The following is a 23391-nucleotide window of genomic DNA, read 5'->3' on the forward strand; positions in this document are numbered from 1 at the left end:
CTATGTATGCTTTACAATTTACACTTGATTGCACGTGATTGGATTCCATTAGATATATTATTGAAACATCAGCTCCATCCAGTCGTTAGAGGTGATGTCTGCGGTTTTGCTAGATGGGGATAATATCAAAGCATGAGGCAGAGAACTGGCAATCAATGCCTTAAAATCTTGAAATAGATATTTCTGCTTCAAACATAAAATACATACTGGTATGCTGATGACAAGAGAGTTTCATGTTTTAGGTCACAGTGGATTCTCAGAATGTCCTTCAAAAACTGTAAAAATGATGGCGACATACAGTGTATCTGTATGCCAACAGTAAATGGCAAGATTTGGCTCTGATTTGGATATTTTATTTACAAAATGTGCACAGCTGCTGTGAAACCGTATGTACATTTAACATCTTAAATATCGACTCGAAACAGACAACAGAAACATTAAAACATAGCACAAACATCTATTCCATTAAATACAACGTACTTTAAACCTCTTTTGCACTTTAAACATGCAGGTAAAAAGAGATTTATACATTTCTCAACATGACGTCTGGGCACAATACAAACATGCCCCAGGTATTATCTCATCTCTGTGCAGTACAGTCTACTGTCTTTCCGTGGCCACTGCATACAATTCATTTATTTTCTCCTGGTACATCTTCACAACGATGGGCCTCCTCAGTTTCAAGGTAGGTCCTGCACAGATGGAAAAAAGATAAAAGCAAGTTAATCTAATCTAAATCTAAACTTTAAGTCTCTGTTGAGCGACACTGACACGGTGACATGTTTTCGAGAGAGACAAACTTCACTGGAATGCTGTCATGCGGCACAGTCACACGACTTGTCTGATTACGACATGACCCTGATTAAAGTACATCACAGCAGTAGTGAATACTTCTTCAATTATAGTGTTTTGTGCAGATTTTGCTATTTGAATACCAAAAGAAGGAAGCAAAGCAAAATAGCTCACCCAGTTCGCCTCCACTGACAGAGAAGTCTCGCTCCAGTATCACCCACTTCTGGATCTTCTGGGCGTTGGACGTTGCTCTGGCGTTGGAGCGGTCCATGCCTTCCTGTATGGCTTGGTAGAGCGCCGGCTCCTTATTGGCTACGATCTCGGACACCTTGGTGGCTGTGACGTTGTGCTGCTGGCAGAATATCAAAGCCTCGGGGCTCAGCTCGTCTGTGGGCTCGCCGCTGTCATCCGCCACACACTGTGGAAACAGAGACAGGACATCATTGTGTTTGTTTGATTTAATCAGTAGCTGTGACTGCGTGCAGGAATGGAGGCCCGGTTACTTTGAGCGTGAGCAGCATGGAGAGGAACTTCAGCTTGTCTCCGATCAGCATGGCGTTGCTGATGATGGGCACCTCGGCCTTCACTGAATCCTCGATGGGCACAGGAGGGATGTTCTCTCCACCTGCAGTGATGATCAGTTCTGTGCAAAAAAGACAGTTTAGTTTCAAAAGTGTGTCACCTGTTTGACAATGTTCAGAGTCCAACTAAACACAACGACCTTTGTCATTTCTGACAAACCATTGCGTCCTGTCGATCAAGGGGTCAGGCCCCTCCAAAGGGACAACAGCTTACCCTTGATCCTTCCTGTGATGTACAGGAAGTCATTCTGGTCGTGTCTTCCCAGATCTCCAGAGCGCAGCCAGCCGTCCTGGTCGACAGCCTCCTCTGTTTTTTCCGGCATGTCCAGGTAGCCCATAAAGACGTGCCGACCCCACATACATATCTCCCCACTCCCGTCCTCATCTGGGTTCTCCAGCTTCGTCTTGCTGCCTGGCATCACTTTTCCACAGCTGGAGAGACAAAACACAAGTCAGCAACATGCTGATTTAGACCTGAACTGACCAACGGCTGTGCTACAACTGCACCGCTACTTTAAAGTTTAGTACAAAGAAATAAGACATCACAATGTCAGTGCACTGTGAAAAACATTTTCATGCAAAAATGTCTGACCATGTCTGTCCAAACCCTCAAGAAATGTTGTAATGATAGTCATCTTGCATAACCAGACTTATCTCCACGGCACCATGTCAGCGCGAAAGAAATGTCTGGCTCCACAAATTATCTTCTGGCATCGAAGAAAGCTCTGGCTTGTTTGCATTTCTTTAAACCAATCACAATCATCTTGAGCGGCGCAAAGCACATGATGCCGTGGTACAGATAGAGGAAGGGAAGGAGGATGCTGTGTGAGATACACGGCCAATGGCAGACTTATAACCATCGTTGAACTATAAAAATAATAATAACTTTATTGTTCATGCAAAGATAGAGCCCAAAGTGCTTTACAAAATGAACTGGAACACACACATCCCAAATACTGGAGGAAGATGTTGCACACTGCAGTGAGGAAACATCACAAACCGGTGCTAAACGTCACATGGAATTCACCAGTTATTAGGGAGGGATCCTCATTTTACCATTATCCAGACTCTGCTGCAGGACAAGCTCTCTCAGTTGCACATCCCCGACTCCACCTGTCGGTAGATTAAAGACTTCCTGTCTGACACTGAGCAACGCTTGATGCTGGGGAAACATGTCTCAGAGTCCCGGACCATCCGTCTTTGAAGTTCGTGGACGACAGACCTCATTGGACTCATCTCTGGTGGGCATGTGTCCTCCCTCAGGTGGGGGATTAATCATCCGTTGATCTGGTGTTGTCATGATAACTCAGAGCTAAAAGTCTAAACACAGCGGAGATGGTTGTGGATTTTAAGAGGAGCGCAGTGGAGCTTTTAACATCAGCTTGCTCATCATCAAAAAAGCACAACAGCGTATGTACTTCATGCGGCGGCTGAAGAAGTTTAATCACCAAAAACAATTTTCGTGCACATCTACACCGCCCTCCAGGACCCGTATGCCTCCAAGTCTAAAACCTCACGTCACAAGAACAGTTTCTTCCCATCTGCGAATGGCCTCATCAACAGGGCCAGGGGCCCCATACTGACACACACTCAGAGGTGAAGAGTGGGCTACAGAGGTCTGGTAAGCTCTCTTCTTTTTAACGCCACACTGATAGATTTTCTTCATCTTCAACACCAGCCGACGCTGCCTCAAGTGACACAGTATTTTCACATCCATATCAATAACACATAATGTTAATGCTTTGCTGCTCACCTTGTGAGGTGGTAAGAGGTGTCAGTGGAGACGGTGTGTGGGCCGGAGCTCTCACTCATGCCGTACAGCTCCAATAAAGGGATGTTCAGGCTCATGAAGTACTCCATAGTGTCTTTGGTGATGGGGGCAGCGCCCGTGAAGCATAACTTGCAGCGGTCTAGGCCCAGCGAATCACGGACCTTCTTAAAGACCAGATTATTAGCCAACATGAAGCCCCAGGGCACCTGGTTCTCCCTGTAACCAAAAAGATAAAGTCAAATTTACACCCATTGTTTGTTTGAAGTTAAGATTTGTTAGGAATTAAGAACTGTGCTCAAAATGAAACATTACCAACATGGCAATGTTGGTCTGTCTGTTTGCCCCAGAAAGAAATAACTATTGGATGTATTGCCATTATATTTGGTATAAACATTCATGTCTCCCTGAATATAATTTGCAACCACAAAATTTCAAACACCACCACAGAAGCATGCAGAGCGACTGTCCTTCCCATCAGCCTCAGCGGTTCTTTGTTTAGTGCTAATTAGCAAGTGTTAGCACGCTAACATTAATTCTAAAAAAGGATCTTTGCTGCTGCCTCACCCGTTCATGACACTGTAGTTGTACCGCAGGCCTATAGACTTGGCCCAGCCCGCCACTGTCCTCTTCATTGGAGATGCCTTGGCCCCAACAGCTTTCATTTTCTCCTGCATCTTCTCCCAAACACGAGGAACTCCAAGGAAACAAGTTGGACGAACCTCTTTAAGTGTATTTACCAAGGAGCCCTGGAAAAATTATTGGGAATTAGAGTAAAAATAGTAAACCACCATTAATAATTCTATGTGTATACAACAGTAGGCATCCTTACCTTGAGGGCGTCTGGCTCTGCGAAGTAGATGGTCATGGCAAAAGAAAGACACAACCACATGTCAACGAGCTGGGCGGCCACGTGGCTGAGCGGCAGGTAACTGACCACCACCTCCTCAGCGTGCTTTAAGTTGAGCATGGAAGATGCCGTGTGGACCGTCCATGTCAGCTGCATATTAGAGAGGAGTCAGAATCACAGTAATTTACTCAAATATGTTTCTATTATTTTCATAAAACAAGTCAGCAAACACATTGTTCACACAGACTGTTATCAGTGTCTTATAAAACTCTCTGGCTGAGCCAATAGTAGTAGGGTTTAGTTGTTTGAGTTTGAGGTTTTGTCTTCACATCCACCACCCAGTGTTTATGAGATGGTGGTCAACTTTAAGTCTTCAGGGCTGCCCCAAATATGGCAGTGAAAAGGTTGGGATCAATAACTAAATTGATGTATATTAAATTTGAAAAAACACTTTCCAAAAAACCTTTTGAGCGAGTCAGGAGTTTTGTATTAAATGTCTGATCTGGTTGCTACCTATCTGATAGTATTTGATGTGCATAATGTACATGTTGTAGCTGTTTTTGGAGTTCCCCAGGGCTCTATGTTGGGTCCTCTTCTTGTTTTCATTTGCATAAACAAACAATTACAATAAACAATGAAACCAATTGAGCCCTAAGATGAAATGATATATAGATGTTTGTCAAAATAATAAAAGCTAAGAAAAGGAAAGTATTTGTCCAGATAACTTACATTGTCATGGCTCAACATGACTCCTTTAGGGTTGCCAGTGGTTCCAGAGGTAAAGATGAGAGTACAGCACTCGTTGGGCCGAAGACTGTCAATCACAGCATTTAGCTGCTCGTCAGGCACATCCTCTCCCAGCTTCATGAACTCTGCCCACTACACAAACACAGAGATAATGTGAAATAAAGTGAGTCTAAATCCAGACTGAACTGAACATTTGAGGTCAGTCACATGTATCTGCTTACAATTCTTAAAACACAAGTCAGATAATATGATTGCATTACAAAGGTCATTGGTGAAACTGTAGGCATCACATGAAGATTTTCTACAACCATGTGACTTATCTGCTACATCAATATGTTTGCTGAGCAAACGTACTGTATACAGGAATGGTGCTTTCTGCTGCAGCTCGCCTTTATACTGGACAATGGCTTTCAGATGAGGTAGATGATCTTTAACCTGTTGGGGAAATACAAATTAAACAATATGAGGACAGATGCTTTTCTAACTTTACCAATAGTTATTACAGCACTCTAATGAAGCTCCTGACCTGCAGGATTTTTTCAAGCTGTTTCTGGTTCTCCACTACCAGGATGTTGGCCTCACTGCTGGCAGCCACATACTGACAAGCTTCAGGCGAGTTGGTGGTGTAAATTCCAGTTGCCAGACCCCTATGGAACAAATCAGATATAAGAGAGTAAAATCCTCTGTTGAATGCACACATTTCCTTGCATGTTCTGTGGATTTTGCTCTTTGGACTACAGTTTGTCTCACAAAAATGTGCACGTCTTTCAGAGAGACTGATCAGAAATAACTGAAGTTAATGTTTGATTTATGTTCATTATTCATGCAAATGAGTTAAAAACATAAGATATATGGCACAAGATATGCCACATAATTTGAACTAAACAAAAATGATACATTGCTTACACAATTATGAACAGGATTGTATCCTCGAAACAACCTAACTGGCATTTTAAATTAGCCCAAGAGCTATAGGTACATAAAATACACAACTTCAACAATACTTATTTATCTGAGGACAACGGCTGGATAGAAGTTTCACACCCACATTATAAGACTTTTAACTGGTACGGCCTTAACGGCTGTGGGTGGGGATACAGAGATGGACTTTGAGATGAGCATGGACAGAGATAAATGTGTAGTTTCGGGTGGAATTTTATCTTCCTCCTTTATTGTGATCTTACCCTGCAAAGATGCAGCCGACATCTGAGATGAACCATTCGGGGGAGTTAAATCCCAGAATGCCCACACCATGGTAACGCTCCAGCCCCAACTATAAAGCAGACAAGTTGTTGTTTCTTTTTTTTTTCAAAAGAGCATGTATCTTTAATGACACAGCAGCACAGTGCCTCCATTACTCGTGACCTACATCTCGTTTCAAAAGCCACTCCACCTCATGGGACACAAACATGTCCATGAAACAGGAGATGGAACAAGCTGTGAATTTCACACACCCAGGTGTTGACTTTCAGCAGCCCGATCTCACGCCACAGATAATTCAGTGAGAGAGGGAGGCAATTCTGAGCTACTTTTTACAAAACAGGAATTTACTTTGTTGTGTAGCCTGTAAATCCTGTACTGTAATTCATGGGCATGTCAAAAACTTCTGCTCGTTTAGATTACAGATGTATATCACAAACAGTGCAGGCAGAACATAAGATACACTGTAATGGAATGTTTTTATTTGCTCTAATTCAGCACACTTAAATTAAACTTATGACTTTAACGTACTAGTCCCAACGCTTTAAGAGGATAATGATCCTTCACATACAAACACGACAAACAAGACATTTGTATGTTATGTATTTACTAAAGAACAGGCTAAAACCAAAAAGCCCCTGAAGCAAGCAAGAAGTGAAGATGGCTGCAGTAAAAGTCTGGGAGAGCAATACAATTTCCCTGTGGCAACTTGTTCACTTTGTTCCTTTTAAAGTTTGTAATATATGTTTTATGTACTTACACATAAATGTATGCGTTATATACAATACATTAAAGTGCCTTGCCTAGTTTCTGCAACTGAAAATTGGACTACAGTTTGTGTAAAACAAAAAAAGTCTACAATTACTACTATTGACCCAAAACAAATATAAACACCCTTAAATTAAAGCTCATTCAAAATCCAATGTGCTGGAGCAGAGACCAAAACAATATGCCACTGCACAAGTTCATTTGCAAACAAACCTTGAGGAAACTTTTAGCTGCTGCCCGGCACTGCTCATAGTATTGCCTCCATGTCAGGGTCACCCACTGGCCCTCTTTTTTGGAAGCCAAGGCTGGATGATCCCCGTACGCTTCCGCCGTCTCCAGAAACAGCTGATGGACAGTCACGGGAGTCTCTGAGGCCGGGCCCGAGCCCTCCATCCTCAGCCTGACTGCCTCGTGTCTGCTGGTGCTCCATAGCCGGTCCGCTGGGGCCAGAGGTGCTGGTCCGTTCGCCCTCAACAAGGGAACTGCCTTGGGCTCTTCTGTATTGGGACAACAGGGACAGCCGTATTTACTCGCCATTAATAACAAGTCAAATTCAGAAGACACCCTCACCAAACCGAGACAGCAAGCTCAAGAAGAAGAGTCGGGTTCATGAGAGGACTACAGATATCTCTGGACTAACCCTGTAGATTTCTCACACATGAATTGTCAGAGCAACACGATTTACAGGTTGTGCTGTGAATGTGGGAGGGCTATAACGATACCTGAGACAAAACATAAACGTCAGTGGCTACCTGCCGATCAGGTTTGGTTAGAGGAAGTTTGGTCAGAGCATCAAACAACACAAACACAACAATGTTGTATTTGTTCGTGTTGCTAAAATTCCTTCCCGTTATTTATTTTTCTTATTTCTCTCACCACAACTCTACAGTAGGATGGTGTACATTATTTTAGTCCTTCCTTTTGCTAAATCTTTGTTTGCTCTTCTGCAAAAATCAGTTTTTCATCTTGCAGTTAATTTTCTCCAAAACTCTTCAAACATGCAACACGTCAGCCGCCGAATATTTAGCATCTATTGTTACAGCTCTTTGACTCTGAGGTGCATCTTCCTCTCCACATTGTTGCTGTATGCACTTCACTAAAGTCTAATTTCAAAGAACTTCCCAGAACTACAACTGATTTCATAAAAGGTCACAAAATTGAACGATCTTGATGCATCATTTGACACAGTGAAACATGTGATTTTTACTCAATAGTCTCTTTACCGCATCAAATACACCCACAAGGCATTTTCCCTTTTTCATGTTGTATCAGCACATGTTGCTATTTCACTTTGAATTTTAGCATTCCAAACTGCAGGAACTATTTCAAAACCTCTCGGATTTCAAAAATTGTAAAAAACAAAGAACACATCGTGACAACAAGTACATAATGATAATTAAACTGAGAACGAGGGTCATTCTCTGACTCCAGCGTAAGAAAGATAGAAAGGTTATGCTGCGTTGTATTGGATGTCATTTGAAGAGATCTCTAGAAGATCTTTTTGCTTCATTTACTTGACAATCCAGCTGATTTCACAGGTTGCATTTGTTTCGAGATGTTTGTGTTTAACTTAAGAGTGATGGCGCCTTCTCAGTTTTTCATAATTCAATCATTTTTAGAGGTTTTCTCAATAAAGGACAATATAATTTGTGGAGCAGAAACCCCACTAAATTATTGTTTTTATGTATTGTTATCATTTATCGTCTTGTTAATGTGTCTCTCAGCCCTTGGAGCCTTTGAGAACAACTGTGCTCGACAATTACTAGTTCGACAAATCTTTCCAAATCCTTCCCTCTTGAGGCAGTTTTTGACATCAGATTAGTTCCTTTCTCCTAACGTTGCACTCAGACTCTTACCGAGTGAAAGTCCTTCAGTGGCTTCCTCCAGCTCAGATGTTGCACAGAGCTCAGCTGTGGTGGCTTCTCCATTGAGGATGAGGGTGGGGTGAGTCTTTACGTTTGTGGAGTCTGACGGTGCCTTTTGGATAGAGATACTGTGGACAAACATAGATGTTAGTTACATTAGTACAAATGGATCAAATCTACCTGATAGTAAAGATGTGTGTTTTTTCACTTTGGGACACGCATCATTTTGCATACCTCTCAGCTCTACCGTCCATGACTGCAACACCACTGCTCTTAACCGAACCCTCTTGGACACTCATCTCGTATTTGCTGGAATAAAAGAGAAAACTAGATTAAATGGTCGTTAAGTACAATCAGCATTGAAATATTTCAGATATCATCCGAGTAGATAAGGATTCCAGTTGTGAAACAGCACCGCTCTGGTCATTTATATAAGACTGACAAAGTCATTGCAACAGGTCAGAGCCAATGACCGTCATCGCTAAATGTTGAAACTCTGAATATTGTGCCAGAAAGCATTGCAGGACATCTGCATGCTTTCATACTCTTTCACTCCGTTTTAGTCATCGCTAGTTAATTCAAGTTAACAAAGTAACGAACCAACGGTTCCCGTATTTGATGAAATTAAAACATTGTCAAAAAACAAGCTTGTGTTTAGGACTTAGGAATTCAGTTCTCTTTTATTGAGAGAGCAGTTGATGCACTGCAGAGAGTGAAATAATGCCACCTAGTGTGTAAACGACTCGACTACTGTGTTTCATGGTCCCAAGATGTATCTTCAAATAACCAAACTGCCGAAAATCAATTCAACACATCTCTACGGATACAAATTAGCAGTGGTGGAGGAAGTATTCATAAGGGTAGTATTGCTCTGTACAAATACTCTGTTACGAGTAAAAGGCCTATTCAAGATTTCACTAAAGTAAAAGTTCAAACAATTAAGAAGTATTAAAATAAAAGTATGTGTAGCCTAAAGAAATCAATTATTTTAACACATCTGTAGAGATACAATGAAAGATCAGCAGTGGTGGAAGAAGTACTCATAACTTCTACTTAAGTAAAAGTGGTAGAGTAGTACTGCTAGTGTATATATAAGGATATACAGTATATACTATAGGAATACTATTACTGATGCTTTAACATGTAACTGTGTTTGTGAAATCTTAATCTGTAAAATAACTAAGAACTCCAGTTGTCAGATAAATGTAGTGGAGTAAAAAGCACTGTATTTCCCTGTGAAATGTTTGGGACTATAGAGCTATAAAGTAGCATACAATTTAAATACTCAAGTAAAAGTACCTTACAATAAAACCGTCTTAGATTAAGATCTGTCAACCCAGCAGACTCTCAGTCTGACCTCTAGTTCAGAACTTTGGTCAAAATTTCTCTGGACCAAAGTTCATACGACTTACAAAACTACAGTGTGGCAACGGCAAAGTCTTGTATTATGCAAATAATGATGGATTTCAGTGTCAGCAATGACTTGGGTTTGCACATTACCCAGAAATCAGAGGTTACCTTTGAAGAAAACTTTGTGTTAAATCTTCTAGTAAAAAGTGAGTAGTAGAAAGTCCTGTAAGAGTCCTATGTGAGATAACTGAAAGCCCAGAGTAATTCCAGATGTTAAGTCTGATTGTGTAATAATCACTCTACTCATTGTGGAGGGGGGTTTAAAGAAAGACTTTGTCTCTGTTGATCAAGCGGCCTGCTCACATTTAGTATTTCCATCTCTGAGTCATGTGTTTGTCTCAAACACATTGACCATGCAGCCCAAAGACGAATTGATGAATTTGCTTCTGTCCACACATCAAAGATATCAGTGTCTAGTGATATAAGTGTGCGTAGCAGTATATTTTTCTCAGCCTTAAAATCGTAAATTAAATTGTGAAATGAATTTATTATTTTCAGCTGACGCACAAAAGGAGCTGTAACATGTCAGCAATCAAAGACATTCAAAGTGCATCATCCTCAAGACATGCAGTCCCCATAGCAACGCATGACAACAAAATTCCCCAAACACAAGTCTTTTTCATACACTGTAACGTGAAAAAGGATCTTAAAATTTAAACTTTTCCTACCTTCTTCTGCGACAGAACTGATTGACAAGTCGTCAGGTGCGGGACAGACCCGGATCAACCTTTGCCCGGTGCAGGTGTTTGACTGTTGCCCAATGGAGAAAGTATCAGCCTAAAGAGGACTCCCTGAAATGCATGCCAGCTTCCCTCACACTCACGCCTCATGTCCAGAGCTTGAAAGACTTTTGCAATCCTCTAAACAACTGCCGAGTCGACCGGTTAAAGATCCACCAACGAGCTTGACAAAAGGTTACTGCTCCTCGAGGTGAAGCAGACACACACACATCCTGCGACTGGTAGAAACCTGCTTTGTTTATATTAATGATACCAGCAGACAACTAGTGGGTAGTGTGTGTGTGTGTGTTTGTGTGTTTACTCATGAAGACGCGTCATTATCAGATATGCATGACCAGACCTGCCAAGGGTAATGATAGAACTAGGTAAGTTCTCTCAGGTTCATGAGGAGAGATGAGACTTTGGACCATAAAAACAGTTTTTCAACAGTTCAACAAAACTCGTGTAACTCTAACTTTTTCTACCTGATTAACACGACAAGAAAGAAGTGTCAATATGTTGGCAAACACGTTAAAATGCACAAAAATAATAGGGATATAATACACCTTTTGCAGAGTCTACATTTTCTTACGAACTCTTAATTCTTCCGCTTCTCTATTTACTTCTTGGTAAAAAAAAAAAAAGTGCACAAGAGAAATCAGTAAGAATCCATGATTTCTACTTAAACTGTCCATAGATCAATACTTGTTACATGTCATACAGCCCTCGTTTCCTCTTTTGTCTGGTTAAAAAGTAAATATTGAGAAGAGTTCAACAACCCCCCCCCCCCCCACCCCCCCACCCACCCACCCTGCTCACGGGCACCGATGTCACTAAATCATACCACCCAGTCACACCACATCTGTCTAGACTCCGACCCTCACTTCTAATACACATGCCATCTGTGGAGGTTAGTAAGGGAATTTGACTTTCATGAAATGTGCTACATAAATAAAATTGTCTTTCTACACTTTAACATAATATTGTTGACTGTGGTCATGCATATTGCTGACTGTTAACTAATACAGCCCAGCACACATATGCAGTTTGTGATTTATGTTCTAAAAATGTATGTAATACTGTAATTTGTTTGCCCTCCAATAGAATCAACTCCTCGCAGAAAACATCAGCAGCGATTTTATTTTATACCAGGTAGGTACACATCACTAAATGGTCTGAAGTACTTTTACAACCTGTCACACCTTTTGTTTACTTCTGGCCTGGGGCTATATTCTAAATAGGTTGGGGCAAGGCCCTTTAGTTTAAATTAGGTATATTTCAGATTGTGGTGCGCGTGACTTGTCAAAGGAGCGTACATATTTAGGTTACTCTTGTTCAACATATTCTTGATTCATACGTTTGAAAACCTCAATAAGTTTACCATTCAATTATGTTGGTGTTCCTACTATCAGTGGGAAGCACTTATTGCTGATTGAAGTACATCATTTCATCCACATGATGGCAGCGCTACACCAACAGCACATCCATAATCTGCTCTTCAATTACAACTACTGTTGAAAAATGAGGAATGTGATTGGATTCTATTCTTATCTCATAGATATATTTATGGAAACATCAGCTCCATCCAGTCGTTAGAGGTGATGTCTGCAGTTTTGCTCGATGGGGATAATCTCAAAGCATGAGGCAGAGAACTGGCAATTAATGCTTTGAAATCTTCAAATAGATATTTCTGCTTCAAAATAAAATACATACTGGTATGCTGATGACCAGGACATGAGAGTTTCATCTTTAAGGCCACAGTCGAATCAAAAAATGTCCTTAAAACAAATGTAAAAATGATGACTGACACCATTCAGTGTTTCCCAGTGTGATGACATACAATGCACCTGTATGCCAACAGTAAATGGCAAGATTTGGCTTTGATTTGGATATTTTATTTACAAAACGTGCACAGCTGCTTTGAAACTGTATGTTTACACATGACATCTATTGCACTTCTGTTCATCCAGGGATAGCTATCAGAACATATTAAACAGAAACAAACATAGCACAAACATCTATTCCATTAAATACAACGTACTTTAAACCTCTTTTGCACTTTAAACATGCAGGTAAAAAGAGATTTATACATTTCTCAACATGACGTCTGGGCACAATACAAACATGCCCCAGGTATTATCTCATCTCTGTGCAGTACAGTCTACTGTCTTTCCGTGGCCACTGCATACAATTCATTTATTTTCTCCTGGTACATCTTCACAACAATGGGCCTCCTCAGTTTCAAGGTAGGCCCTGCACAGACAGAAAAAAGAAAAAAGCAGTTTAATTAAATCTAAATCTCAAGCCTCTGCTGGGCGACACTCACACGGTGACAACATTTGACCCACTGTAGCTTTGAAAATATCTCAGAGGGAGAGATTCAATCAGTACCAATCAAACTTCACTGGAATGCTGTCTGGCATGCGGCACAGTCACAGGACTTGTCTGATTACGACATGACCCTGATTGAAAGCTAATTAAACTAGATTACAGCAGTAGTGAATATTACCTTAATTATAGTGTTTTGTGTAGATTTTGCTCACATTTGAATACCAAAAGAAGGAAGCAAAGCAAAATAGCTCACCCAGTTCGCCTCCACTGACAGAGAAGTCTCGCTCCAGTATCACCCACTTCTGGATCTTCTGGGCGTTGGACGTTGCTCTGGCGTTGGAGCGGTCCATGCCTTCCTGTATGGCTTGGTAGAGCGCCGGCTCCTTATTGGCTACGATCTCGGACACCTTGCTGGCTGTGACGTTGTGCTGCTGGCAGAATATCAAAGCCTCGGGGCTCAGCTCGTCTGTGGGCTCGCCGCTGTCATCCGCCACACACTGTGGAAACAGAGACAGGACGTCATTGTGTTTGTTTGATTTAATCAGTAGCTGTGACTGCGTGCAGGAATGGAGGCCCGGTTACTTTGAGCGTGAGCAGCATGGAGAGGAACTTCAGCTTGTCTCCGATCAGCATGGCGTTGCTGATGATGGGCACCTCGGCCTTCACTGAATCCTCGATGGGCACAGGAGGGATGTTCTCTCCACCTGCAGTGATGATCAGTTCTGTGCAAAAAAGACAGTTTAGTTTCAAAAGTGTGTCACCTGTTTGACAATGTTCAGAGTCCAACGTCATGACTAAACACAACGACCTTTGTCATTTCTGACAAACCATTGCGTCCTGTCGATCAAGGGGTCAGGCCCCTCCAAAGGGACAACAGCTTACCCTTGATCCTTCCTGTGATGTACAGGAAGTCATTCTGGTCGTGTCTTCCCAGATCTCCAGAGCGCAGCCAGCCGTCCTGGTCGACAGCCTCCTCTGTTTTTTCCGGCATGTCCAGGTAGCCCATAAAGACGTGCCGACCCCACATACATATCTCTCCACTCCCGTCCTCATCTGGGTTCTCCAGCTTCGTCTTGCTGCCTGGCATCACTTTTCCACAGCTGGAGAGACAAAACACAAGTCAGCAACATGCTGATTTAGACCTGAACTGACCAACGGTTGTGCTACAACTGCACCGCTACTTTAAAGTTTAGTACAAAGAAATAAGATCTCACAATGTCAGTGCACTGTGAAAAACATTTTCATGCAAAAATGTCTGACCATGTCTGTCCAAACCCTCAAGAAATGTTGTAATGATAGTCATCTTGCATAACCAGACTTATCTCCACGGCACCATGTCAGCGCGAAAGAAATGTCTGGCTCCACAAATTATCTTCTGGCATCGAAGAAAGCTCTGGCTTGTTTGCATTTCTTTAAACCAATCACAATCATCTTGAGCGGCGCAAAGCACATGATGCCGTGGTACAGATAGAGGAAGGGAAGGAGGATGCTGTGTGAGATACACGGCCAATGGCAGACTTATAACCATCGTTGAACTATAAAAATAATAACAATAACTTTATTGTTGTAGCACTGTTCATGCAAAGATAGAGCCCAAAGTGCTTTACAAAATGAACTGGAACACACACATCCCAAATACTGGAGGAAGATGTTGCACACTGCAGTGAGGAAACATCACAAACCGGTGCTAAACGTCACATGGAATTCACCAGTTATTAGGGAGGGATCCTCATTTTACCATTATCCAGACTCTGCTGCAGGACAAGCTCTCTCAGTTGCACATCCCCGACTCCACCTGTCGGTAGATTAAAGACTTCCTGTCTGACACTGAGCAACGCTTGATGCTGGGGAAACATGTCTCAGAGTCCCGGACCATCCGTCTTTGAAGTTCGTGGACGACAGACCTCATTGGACTCATCTCTGGTGGGCATGTGTCCGCCCTCAGGTGGGGGATTAATCATCCGTTGATCTGGTGTTGTCATGATAACTCAGAGCTAAAAGTCTAAACACAGCGGAGATGGTTGTGGATTTTAAGAGGAGCGCAGTGGAGCTTTTAACATCAGCTTGCTCATCATCAAAAAAGCACAACAGCGTATGTACTTCATGCGGCGGCTGAAGAAGTTTAATCACCAAAAACAATTTTCGTGCACATCTACACCGCCCTCCAGGACCCGTATGCCTCCAGGTCTAAAACCTCACGTCACAAGAACAGTTTCTTCCCATCTGCGAATGGCCTCATCAACAGGGCCAGGGGCCCCATACTGACACACACTCAGAGGTGAAGAGTGGGCTACAGAGGTCTGGTAAGCTCTCTTCTTTTTAACGCCACACTGATAGATTTTCTTCATCTTCAACACCAGCCGACGCTGCCTCAAGTGACACAGTATTTTCACATCCATATCAATAACACATAATGTTAATGCTTTGCTGCTCACCTTGTCAGGTGGTAAGAGGTGTCAGTGGAGACGGTGTGTGGGCCGGAGCTCTCACTCATGCCGTACAGCTCCAATAAAGGGATGTTCAGGCTCATGAAGTACTCCATAGTGTCTTTGGTGATGGGGGCAGCGCCCGTGAAGCATAACTTGCAGCGGTCTAGGCCCAGCGAATCACGGACCTTCTTAAAGACCAGATTATTAGCCAACATGAAGCCCCAAGGCACCTGGTTCTCCCTGTAACCAAAAAGATAAAGTCAAATCTACACCCATTGTTTGTTTGAAGTTAAGATTTGTTAGGAATTAAGAACTGTGCTCAAAATGAAACATTACCAACATGGCAATGTTGGTCTGTCTGTTTGCCCCAGAAAGAAATAACTATTGGATGTATTGCCATTATATTTGGTATAAACATTCATGTCTCCCTGAAGATAATTTGCAACCACAAAATTTCAAACACCACCACAGAAGCATGCAGAGCGACTTTCCTTCCCATCAGCCTCAGCGGTTCTTTGTTTAGTGCTAATTAGCAAGTGTTAGCACGCTAACATTAATTCTAAAAAAGGATCTTTGCTGCTGCCTCACCCGTTCATGACACTGTAGTTGTACCGCAGGCCTATAGACTTGGCCCAGCCCGCCACTGTCCTCTTCATTGGAGATGCCTTGGCCCCAACAGCTTTCATTTTCTCCTGCATCTTCTCCCAAACACGAGGAACTCCAAGGAAACAAGTTGGACGAACCTCTTTAAGTGTATTTACCAAGGAGCCCTGGAAAAATGATTGGGGATTAGAGTAAAAATAGTAAACCACCATTAATAATTCTATGTGTATACAACAGTAGGCATCCTTACCTTGAGGGCATCTGGCTCTGCGAAGTAGATGGTCATGGCAAAAGAAAGACACAACCACATGTCAACGAGCTGGGCGGCCACGTGGCTGAGCGGCAGGTAACTGACCACCACCTCCTCAGCGTGCTTTAAGTTCAGCATGGAAGATGCCGTGTGGACCGTCCATGTCAGCTGCATATTAGAGAGGAGTCAGAATCACAGTAATTTACTCAAATATGTTTCTATTATTTTCATAAAACAAGTCAGCAAACACATTGTTCACACAGACTGTTATCAGTGTCTTATAAAACTCTCTGGCTGAGCCAAGAATAGTCGGGTTTAGTTGTTTGAGTTTGAGGTTTTGTCTTCACATCCACCACCCAGTGTTTATGAGATGGTGGTCAACTTTAAGTCTTCAGGGCTGCCCCAAATATGGCAGTGAAAAGGTTGGGATCAATAACTAAATTGATGTATATTAAATTTGAAAAAACACTTTCCAAAAAACCTTTTGAGCGAGTCAGGAGTTTTGTATTAAATGTCTGATCTGGTTGCTACCTATCTGATAGTATTTGATGTGCATAATGTACATGTTGTAGCTGTTTTTGGAGTTCCCCAGGGCTCTATGTTGGGTCCTCTTCTTGTTTTCATTTGCATAAACAAACAATTACAATAAACAATGAAACCAATTGAGCCCTAAGATGAAATGATATATAGATGTTTGTCAAAATAATAAAAGCTAAGAAAAGGAAAGTATTTGTCCAGATAACTTACATTGTCATGGCTCAACATGACTCCTTTAGGGTTGCCAGTGGTTCCAGAGGTAAAGATGAGAGTACAGCACTCGTTGGGCCGAAGACTGTCAATCACAGCATTTAGCTGCTCGTCAGGCACATCCTCTCCCAGCTTCATGAACTCTGCCCACTACACAAACACAGAGATAATGTGAAATAAAGAGAGTCTAAATCCAGACTGAACTGAACATTTGAGGTCAGTCACATGTATCTGCTTACAATTCTTAAAACACAAGTCAGATAATATGATTGCATTACAAAGGTCATTGGTGAAACTGTAGGCATCACATGAAGATTTTCTACAACCATGTGACTTATCTGCTACATCAATATGTTTGCTGAGCAAACGTACTGTATACAGGAATGGTGCTTTCTGCTGCAGCTCGCCTTTATACTGGACAATGGCTTTCAGATGAGGTAGATGATCTTTAACCTGTTGGGGAAATACAAATTAAACAATATGAGGACAGATGCTTTTCTAACTTTACCAATAGTTATTACAGCACTCTAATGAAGCTCCTGACCTGCAGGATTTTTTCAAGCTGTTTCTGGTTCTCCACTACCAGGATGTTGGCCTCACTGCTGGCAGCCACATACTGACAAGCTTCAGGCGAGTTGGTGGTGTAAATTCCAGTTGCCAGACCCCTATGGAACAAATCAGATATAAGAGAGTAAAATCCTCTGTTGAATGCACACATTTCCTTGCATGTTCTGTGGATTTTGCTCTTTGGACTACAGTTTGTCTCACAAAAATGTGCACGTCTTTCAGAGAGACTGATCAGAAATAACTGAAGTTAATGTTTGATTTATGTTCATTATTCATGCAAATGAGTTAAAAACATAAGATATATGGCACAAGATATGCCACATAATTTGAACTAAACAAAAATGATACATTGCTTACACAATTATGAACAGGATTGTATCCTCGAAACAACCTAACTGGCATTTTAAATTAGCCCAAGAGCTATAGGTACATAAAATACACAACTTCAACAATACTTATTTATCTGAGGACAACGGCTGGATAGAAGTTTCACACCCACATTATAAGACTTTTAACTGGTACGGCCTTAACGGCTGTGGGTGGGGATACAGAGATGGACTTTGAGATGAGCATGGACAGAGATAAATGTGTAATTTCGGGTGGAATTTTATCTTCCTCCTTTATTGTGATCTTACCCTGCAAAGATGCAGCCGACATCTGAGATGAACCATTCGGGGGAGTTAAATCCCAGAATGCCCACACCATGGTAACGCTCCAGCCCCAACTATAAAGCAGACAAGTTGTTGTTTCTTTTTTTTTTCAAAAGAGCATGTATCTTTAATGACACAGCAGCACAGTGCCTCCATTACTCGTGACCTACATCTCGTTTCAAAAGCCACTCCACCTCATGGGACACAAACATGTCCATGAAACAGGAGATGGAACAAGCTGTGAATTTCACACACCCAGGTGTTGACTTTCAGCAGCCCGATCTCACGCCACAGATAATTCAGTGAGAGAGGGAGGAAATTCTGAGCTACTTTTTACAAAACAGGAATTTACTTTGTTGTGTAGCCTGTAAATCCTGTACTGTAATTCATGGGCATGTCAAAAACTTCTGCTCGTTTAGATTACAGATGTATATCACAAACAGTGCAGGCAGAACATAAGATACACTGTAATGGAATGTTTTTATTTGCTCTAATTCAGCACACTTAAATTAAACTTATGACTTTAACGTACTAGTCCCAACGCTTTAAGAGGATAATGATCCTTCACATACAAACACGACAAACAAGACATTTGTACTGGCCCACAGGTTATGTATTTACTAAAGAACAGGCTAAAACCAAAAAGCCCCTGAAGCAAGCAAGAAGTGAAGATGGCTGCAGTAAAAGTCTGGGAGAGCAATACAATTTCCCTGTGGCAACTTGTTCACTTTCTTCCTTTTAAAGTTTGTAATATATGTTTCATGTACTTACACATAAATGTATGCGTTATATACAATACATTAAAGTGCCTTGCCTAGTTTCTGCAACTGAAAATTGGACTACAGTTTGTGTAAAACAAAAAAAGTCTACAATTACTACTATTGACCCAAAACAAATATAAACACCCTTAAATTAAAGCTCATTCAAAATCCAATGTGCTGGAGCAGAGACCAAAACAATATGCCACTGCACAAGTTAATTTGCAAACAAACCTTGAGGAAACTTTTAGCTGCTGCCCGGCACTGCTCATAGTATTGCCTCCATGTCAGGGTCACCCACTGGCCCTCTTTTTTGGAAGCCAAGGCTGGATGATCCCCGTACGCTTCCACCGTCTCCAGAAACAGCTGATGGACAGTCACGGGAGTCTCTGAGGCCGGGCCCGAGCCCTCCATCCTCAGCCTGACTGCCTCGTGTCTGCTGGTGCTCCATAGCCGGTCCGCTGGGGCCAGAGGTGCTGGTCCGTTCGCCCTCAACAAGGGAACTGCCTTGGGCTCTTCTGTATTGGGACAACAGGGACAGCCGTATTTACTCGCCATTAATAACAAGTCAAATTCAGAAGACACCCTCACCAAACCGAGACAGCAAGCTCAAGAAGAAGAGTCGGGTTCATGAGAGGACTACAGATATCTCTGGACTAACCCTGTAGATTTCTCACACATGACTTGTCAGAGCAACACGATTTACAGGTTGTGCTGTGAATGTGGGAGGGCTATAACGATACCTGAGACAAAACATAAACGTCAGTGGCTACCTGCCGATCAGGTTTGGTTAGAGGAAGTTTGGTCAGAGCATCAAACAACACAAACACAACAATGTTGTATTTGTTCGTGTTGCTAAAATTCCTTCCCGTTATTTAATTATTTTTCTTATTTCTCTCACCACAACTCTACAGTAGGATGGTGTACATTATTTTAGTCCTTCCTTTTGCTAAATCTTTTTTTTTGCGCTTCTGCAAAAATCAGTTTTTCAACTTGCAGTTAATTTTCTCCAAAACTCTTCAAACATGCAACACGTCAGCCTCCGAATATTTAGCATCTATTGTTCCAGCTCTTTGACTCTGAGGTGCATCTTCCTCTCCACATTGTTGCTGTATGCACTTCACTAAAGTCTAATTTCACAGAACTTCCCAGAACTACAACTGATTTCATGAAAGGTCACAAAATTGAACGATCTTGATGCATCATTTGACACAGTGAAACATGTGATTTTTACTCAATAGTCTCTTTACCGCATCAAATACACCCACAAGGCATTTTTCCCTTTTTCATGTTGTATTAGCACATGTTGCTATTTCACTTTGAATTTTAGCATTCCAAACTGCAGGAACTATTTCAAAACCTCTCGGATTTCAAAAATTGTAAAAAACAAAGAACACATCGTGACAACAAGTACATAATGATAATTAAACTGAGAACGAGGGTCATTCTCTGACTCCAGCGTAAGAAAGATAGAAAGGTTATGCTGCGTTGTATTGGATGTCATTTGAAGAGATCTCTAGAAGATCTTTTTGCTTAATTTACTTGACAATCCAGCTGATTTCACAGGTTGCATTTGTTTCGAGATGTTTGTGTTTAACTTAAGAGTGATGGCGCCTTCTCAGTTTTTCATATTTCAATCATTTTTAGAGGTTTTCTCAATAAAGGACAATATAATTTGTGGAGCAGAAACCCCACTAAATTATTGTTTTTATGTATCTATTGTTATCATTTATTGTCTTGTTAATGTGTCTCACAGCCTTGGGAGCCATTGAGAACAACTGTGCTCGACAATTACTAGTTCGACAAATCTTTCCAAATCCTTCCCTCTTGAGGCAGTTTTTGACATCAGATTATTTCTTTTCTCCTAACGTTGCACTCAGACTCTTACCGAGTGAAAGTCCTTCAGTGGCTTCCTCCAGCTCAGATGTTGCACAGAGCTCAGCTGTGGTGGCTTCTCCATTGAGGATGAGGGTGGGGTGAGTCTTTACGTTTGTGGAGTCTGACGGTGCCTTTTGGATGGAGATGCTGTGGACAAACATAGATGTTAGTTACATTAGTACAAATGGATCAAATCTACCTGATAGTAAAGATGTGTGTTTTTTCACTTTGGGACACGCATCATTTTGCATACCTCTCAGCTCTACCGTCCATGACTGCAACACCACTGCTCTTAACCGAACCCTCTTGGACACTCATCTCGTATTTGCTGGAATAAAAGAGAAAACTATATTAAATGGTCGTTAAGTACAATCAGCATTGAAATATTTCAGATATCATCCGAGTAGATAAGGATTCCAGTTGTGAAACAGCACCGCTCTGGTCATTTATATAAGACTGACAAAGTCATTGCAACAGGTCAGAGCCAATGACCGTCATCGGGAAATGTTGAAACTCTGAATATTGTGCCAGAAAGCATTGCAGGACATCTGCATGCTTTCATACTCTTTCACTCCATTTTAGTCATCGCTAGTTAATTCAAGTTAACAAAGTAACGAACCAACGGTTCCCATATTTGATGAAATTAAAACATTGTCAAAAAACAAGCTTGTCTTTAGGACTTAGGAATTCAGTTCTCTTTTATTGAGAGAGCAGTTGAGAAAGCAGAGAGTGAAATAATGCCACCTAGTGTGTAAACGACTCGACTGCTGTGTTTCATGGTCCCAAGATGTATCTTCAAATAACCAAACTGCCGAAAATCAATTCAACACATCTCTACGGATACAAATTAGCAGTGGTGGAGGAAGTATTCATAAGGGTAGTATTGCTCTGTACAAATACTCTGTTACGAGTAAAAGGCCTATTCAAGATTTCACTAAAGTAAAAGTTCAAACAATTAAGAAGTATTAAAATAAAAGTATGTGTAGCCTAAAGAAATCAATTATTTTAACACATCTGTAGAGATGCAATGAAAGATCAGCAGTGGTGGAAGAAGTACTCATAACTTCTACTTCAGTAAAAGTGGTAGAGTAGTACTGCTAGTGTATATATAAGGATATACAGTATATACTATAGCAATACTGTTACTGATGCTTTAACATGTAACTGTGTTTGTGAAATCTTAATCTGTAAAATAACTAAGAACTCCAGTTGTCAGATAAATGTAGTGGAGTAAAATGCACTGTATTTCCCTGTGAAATGTTTGGGACTATAGAGCTATAAAGTAGCATACAATTTAAATACTCAAGTAAAAGTACCTTACAATAAAACCGTCTTAGATTAAGATCTGTCAACCCAGCAGACTCTCAGTCTGACCTCTAGTTCAGAACTTTGGTCAAAATTTCTCTGGACCAAAGTTCATACGACTTACAAAACTACAGTGTGGCAACGGCAAAGTCTTGTATTATGCAAATAATGATGGATTTCAGTGTCAGCAATGACTTGGGTTTGCACATTACCCAGAAATCAGAGGTTACCTTTGAAGAAAACTTTGTGTTAAATCTTCTAGTAAAAAGTGAGTAGTAGAAAGTCCTGTAAGAGTCCTATGTGAGATAACTGAAAGCCCAGAGTAATTCCAGATGTTAAGTCTGATTGTGTAATAATCACTCTACTCATTGTGGAGGGGGGTTTAAAGAAAGACTTTGTCTCTGTTGATCAAGCGGCCTGCTCACATTTAGTATTTCCATCTCTGAGTCATGTGTTTGTCTCAAACACAATGACCATGCAGCCCAAAGACAAATTGATGAATTTGCTTCTGTCCACACATCAAAGATATCAGTGTCTAGTGATATAAGTGTGCGTAGCAGTATATTTTTCTCAGCCTTAAAATCGTAAATTAAATTGTGAAATGAATTTATTATTTTCAGCTGACGCACAAAAGGAGCTGTAACATGTCAGCAATCAAAGACATTCAAAGTGCATCATGCTCAAGACATGCAGTCCCCATAGCAACGCATGACAACAAAATTCCCCAAACACAAGTCTTTTTCATACACTGTAACGTGAAAAAGGATCTTAAAATTTAAACTTTTCCTACCTTCTTCTGCGACAGAACTGATTGACAAGTCGTCAGGTGCAGGACAGACCCGGATCAACCTTTGCCCGGCGCAGGTGTTTGACTGTTGCCCAATGGAGAAAGTATCAGCCTAAAGAGGACTCCCTGAAATGCATGCCAGCTTCCCTCACACTCACGCCTCATGTCCAGAGCTTGAAAGACTTTTGCAATCCTCTAAACAACTGCCAAGTCGACCGGTTAAAGATCCACCAACGAGCTTGACAAAAGGTTACTGCTCCTCGAGGTGAAGCAGACACACACACATCCTGCGACTGGTAGAAACCTGCTTTCTTTATATTAATGATACCAGCAGACAACTAGTGGGTAGTGTGTGTGTGTGTTTGTGTGTTTACTCATGAAGACGC

General features: G+C 41.5%; 2 protein-coding genes across 2 annotated transcripts; both read right to left on the reverse strand.

The window, feature by feature from the left end:
- Window positions 1-550: 550 nt before the first annotated feature.
- Window positions 551-8876, reverse strand: LOC306778746 (long-chain-fatty-acid--CoA ligase ACSBG2-like). Its single transcript, XM_079270406.1, has 14 exons — window positions 8806-8876; window positions 8563-8699; window positions 6920-7203; window positions 5923-6011; window positions 5265-5385; window positions 5093-5173; window positions 4721-4870; window positions 3974-4141; window positions 3709-3890; window positions 3127-3360; window positions 1588-1805; window positions 1296-1435; window positions 967-1210; window positions 551-692 (listed from the first exon to the last, which is right to left on the reverse strand). Exons 1-14 carry the CDS (start codon window positions 8868-8870, stop codon window positions 601-603), a joined length of 2205 nt encoding a protein of 734 aa, XP_079126532.1. The 5' UTR covers window positions 8871-8876; the 3' UTR covers window positions 551-600.
- Window positions 8877-12585: 3709 nt separating this feature from the next.
- LOC306778745 (long-chain-fatty-acid--CoA ligase ACSBG2-like) lies at window positions 12586-21299 on the reverse strand. The gene is made up of 14 exons (XM_079270405.1): window positions 21167-21299; window positions 20924-21060; window positions 19270-19553; window positions 18263-18351; window positions 17605-17725; window positions 17433-17513; window positions 17061-17210; window positions 16314-16481; window positions 16049-16230; window positions 15467-15700; window positions 13914-14131; window positions 13614-13753; window positions 13285-13528; window positions 12586-12953 (listed from the first exon to the last, which is right to left on the reverse strand). Exons 1-14 carry the CDS (start codon window positions 21229-21231, stop codon window positions 12862-12864), a joined length of 2205 nt encoding a protein of 734 aa, XP_079126531.1. The 5' UTR covers window positions 21232-21299; the 3' UTR covers window positions 12586-12861.
- Window positions 21300-23391: the final 2092 nt, after the last annotated feature.

The sequence above is a fragment of the Melanostigma gelatinosum genome (assembly GCF_949748355.1).
Source record: "Melanostigma gelatinosum genome assembly, chromosome: 6".
In the NCBI taxonomy this organism is placed as follows: Eukaryota; Metazoa; Chordata; class Actinopteri; order Perciformes; family Zoarcidae; genus Melanostigma; species Melanostigma gelatinosum.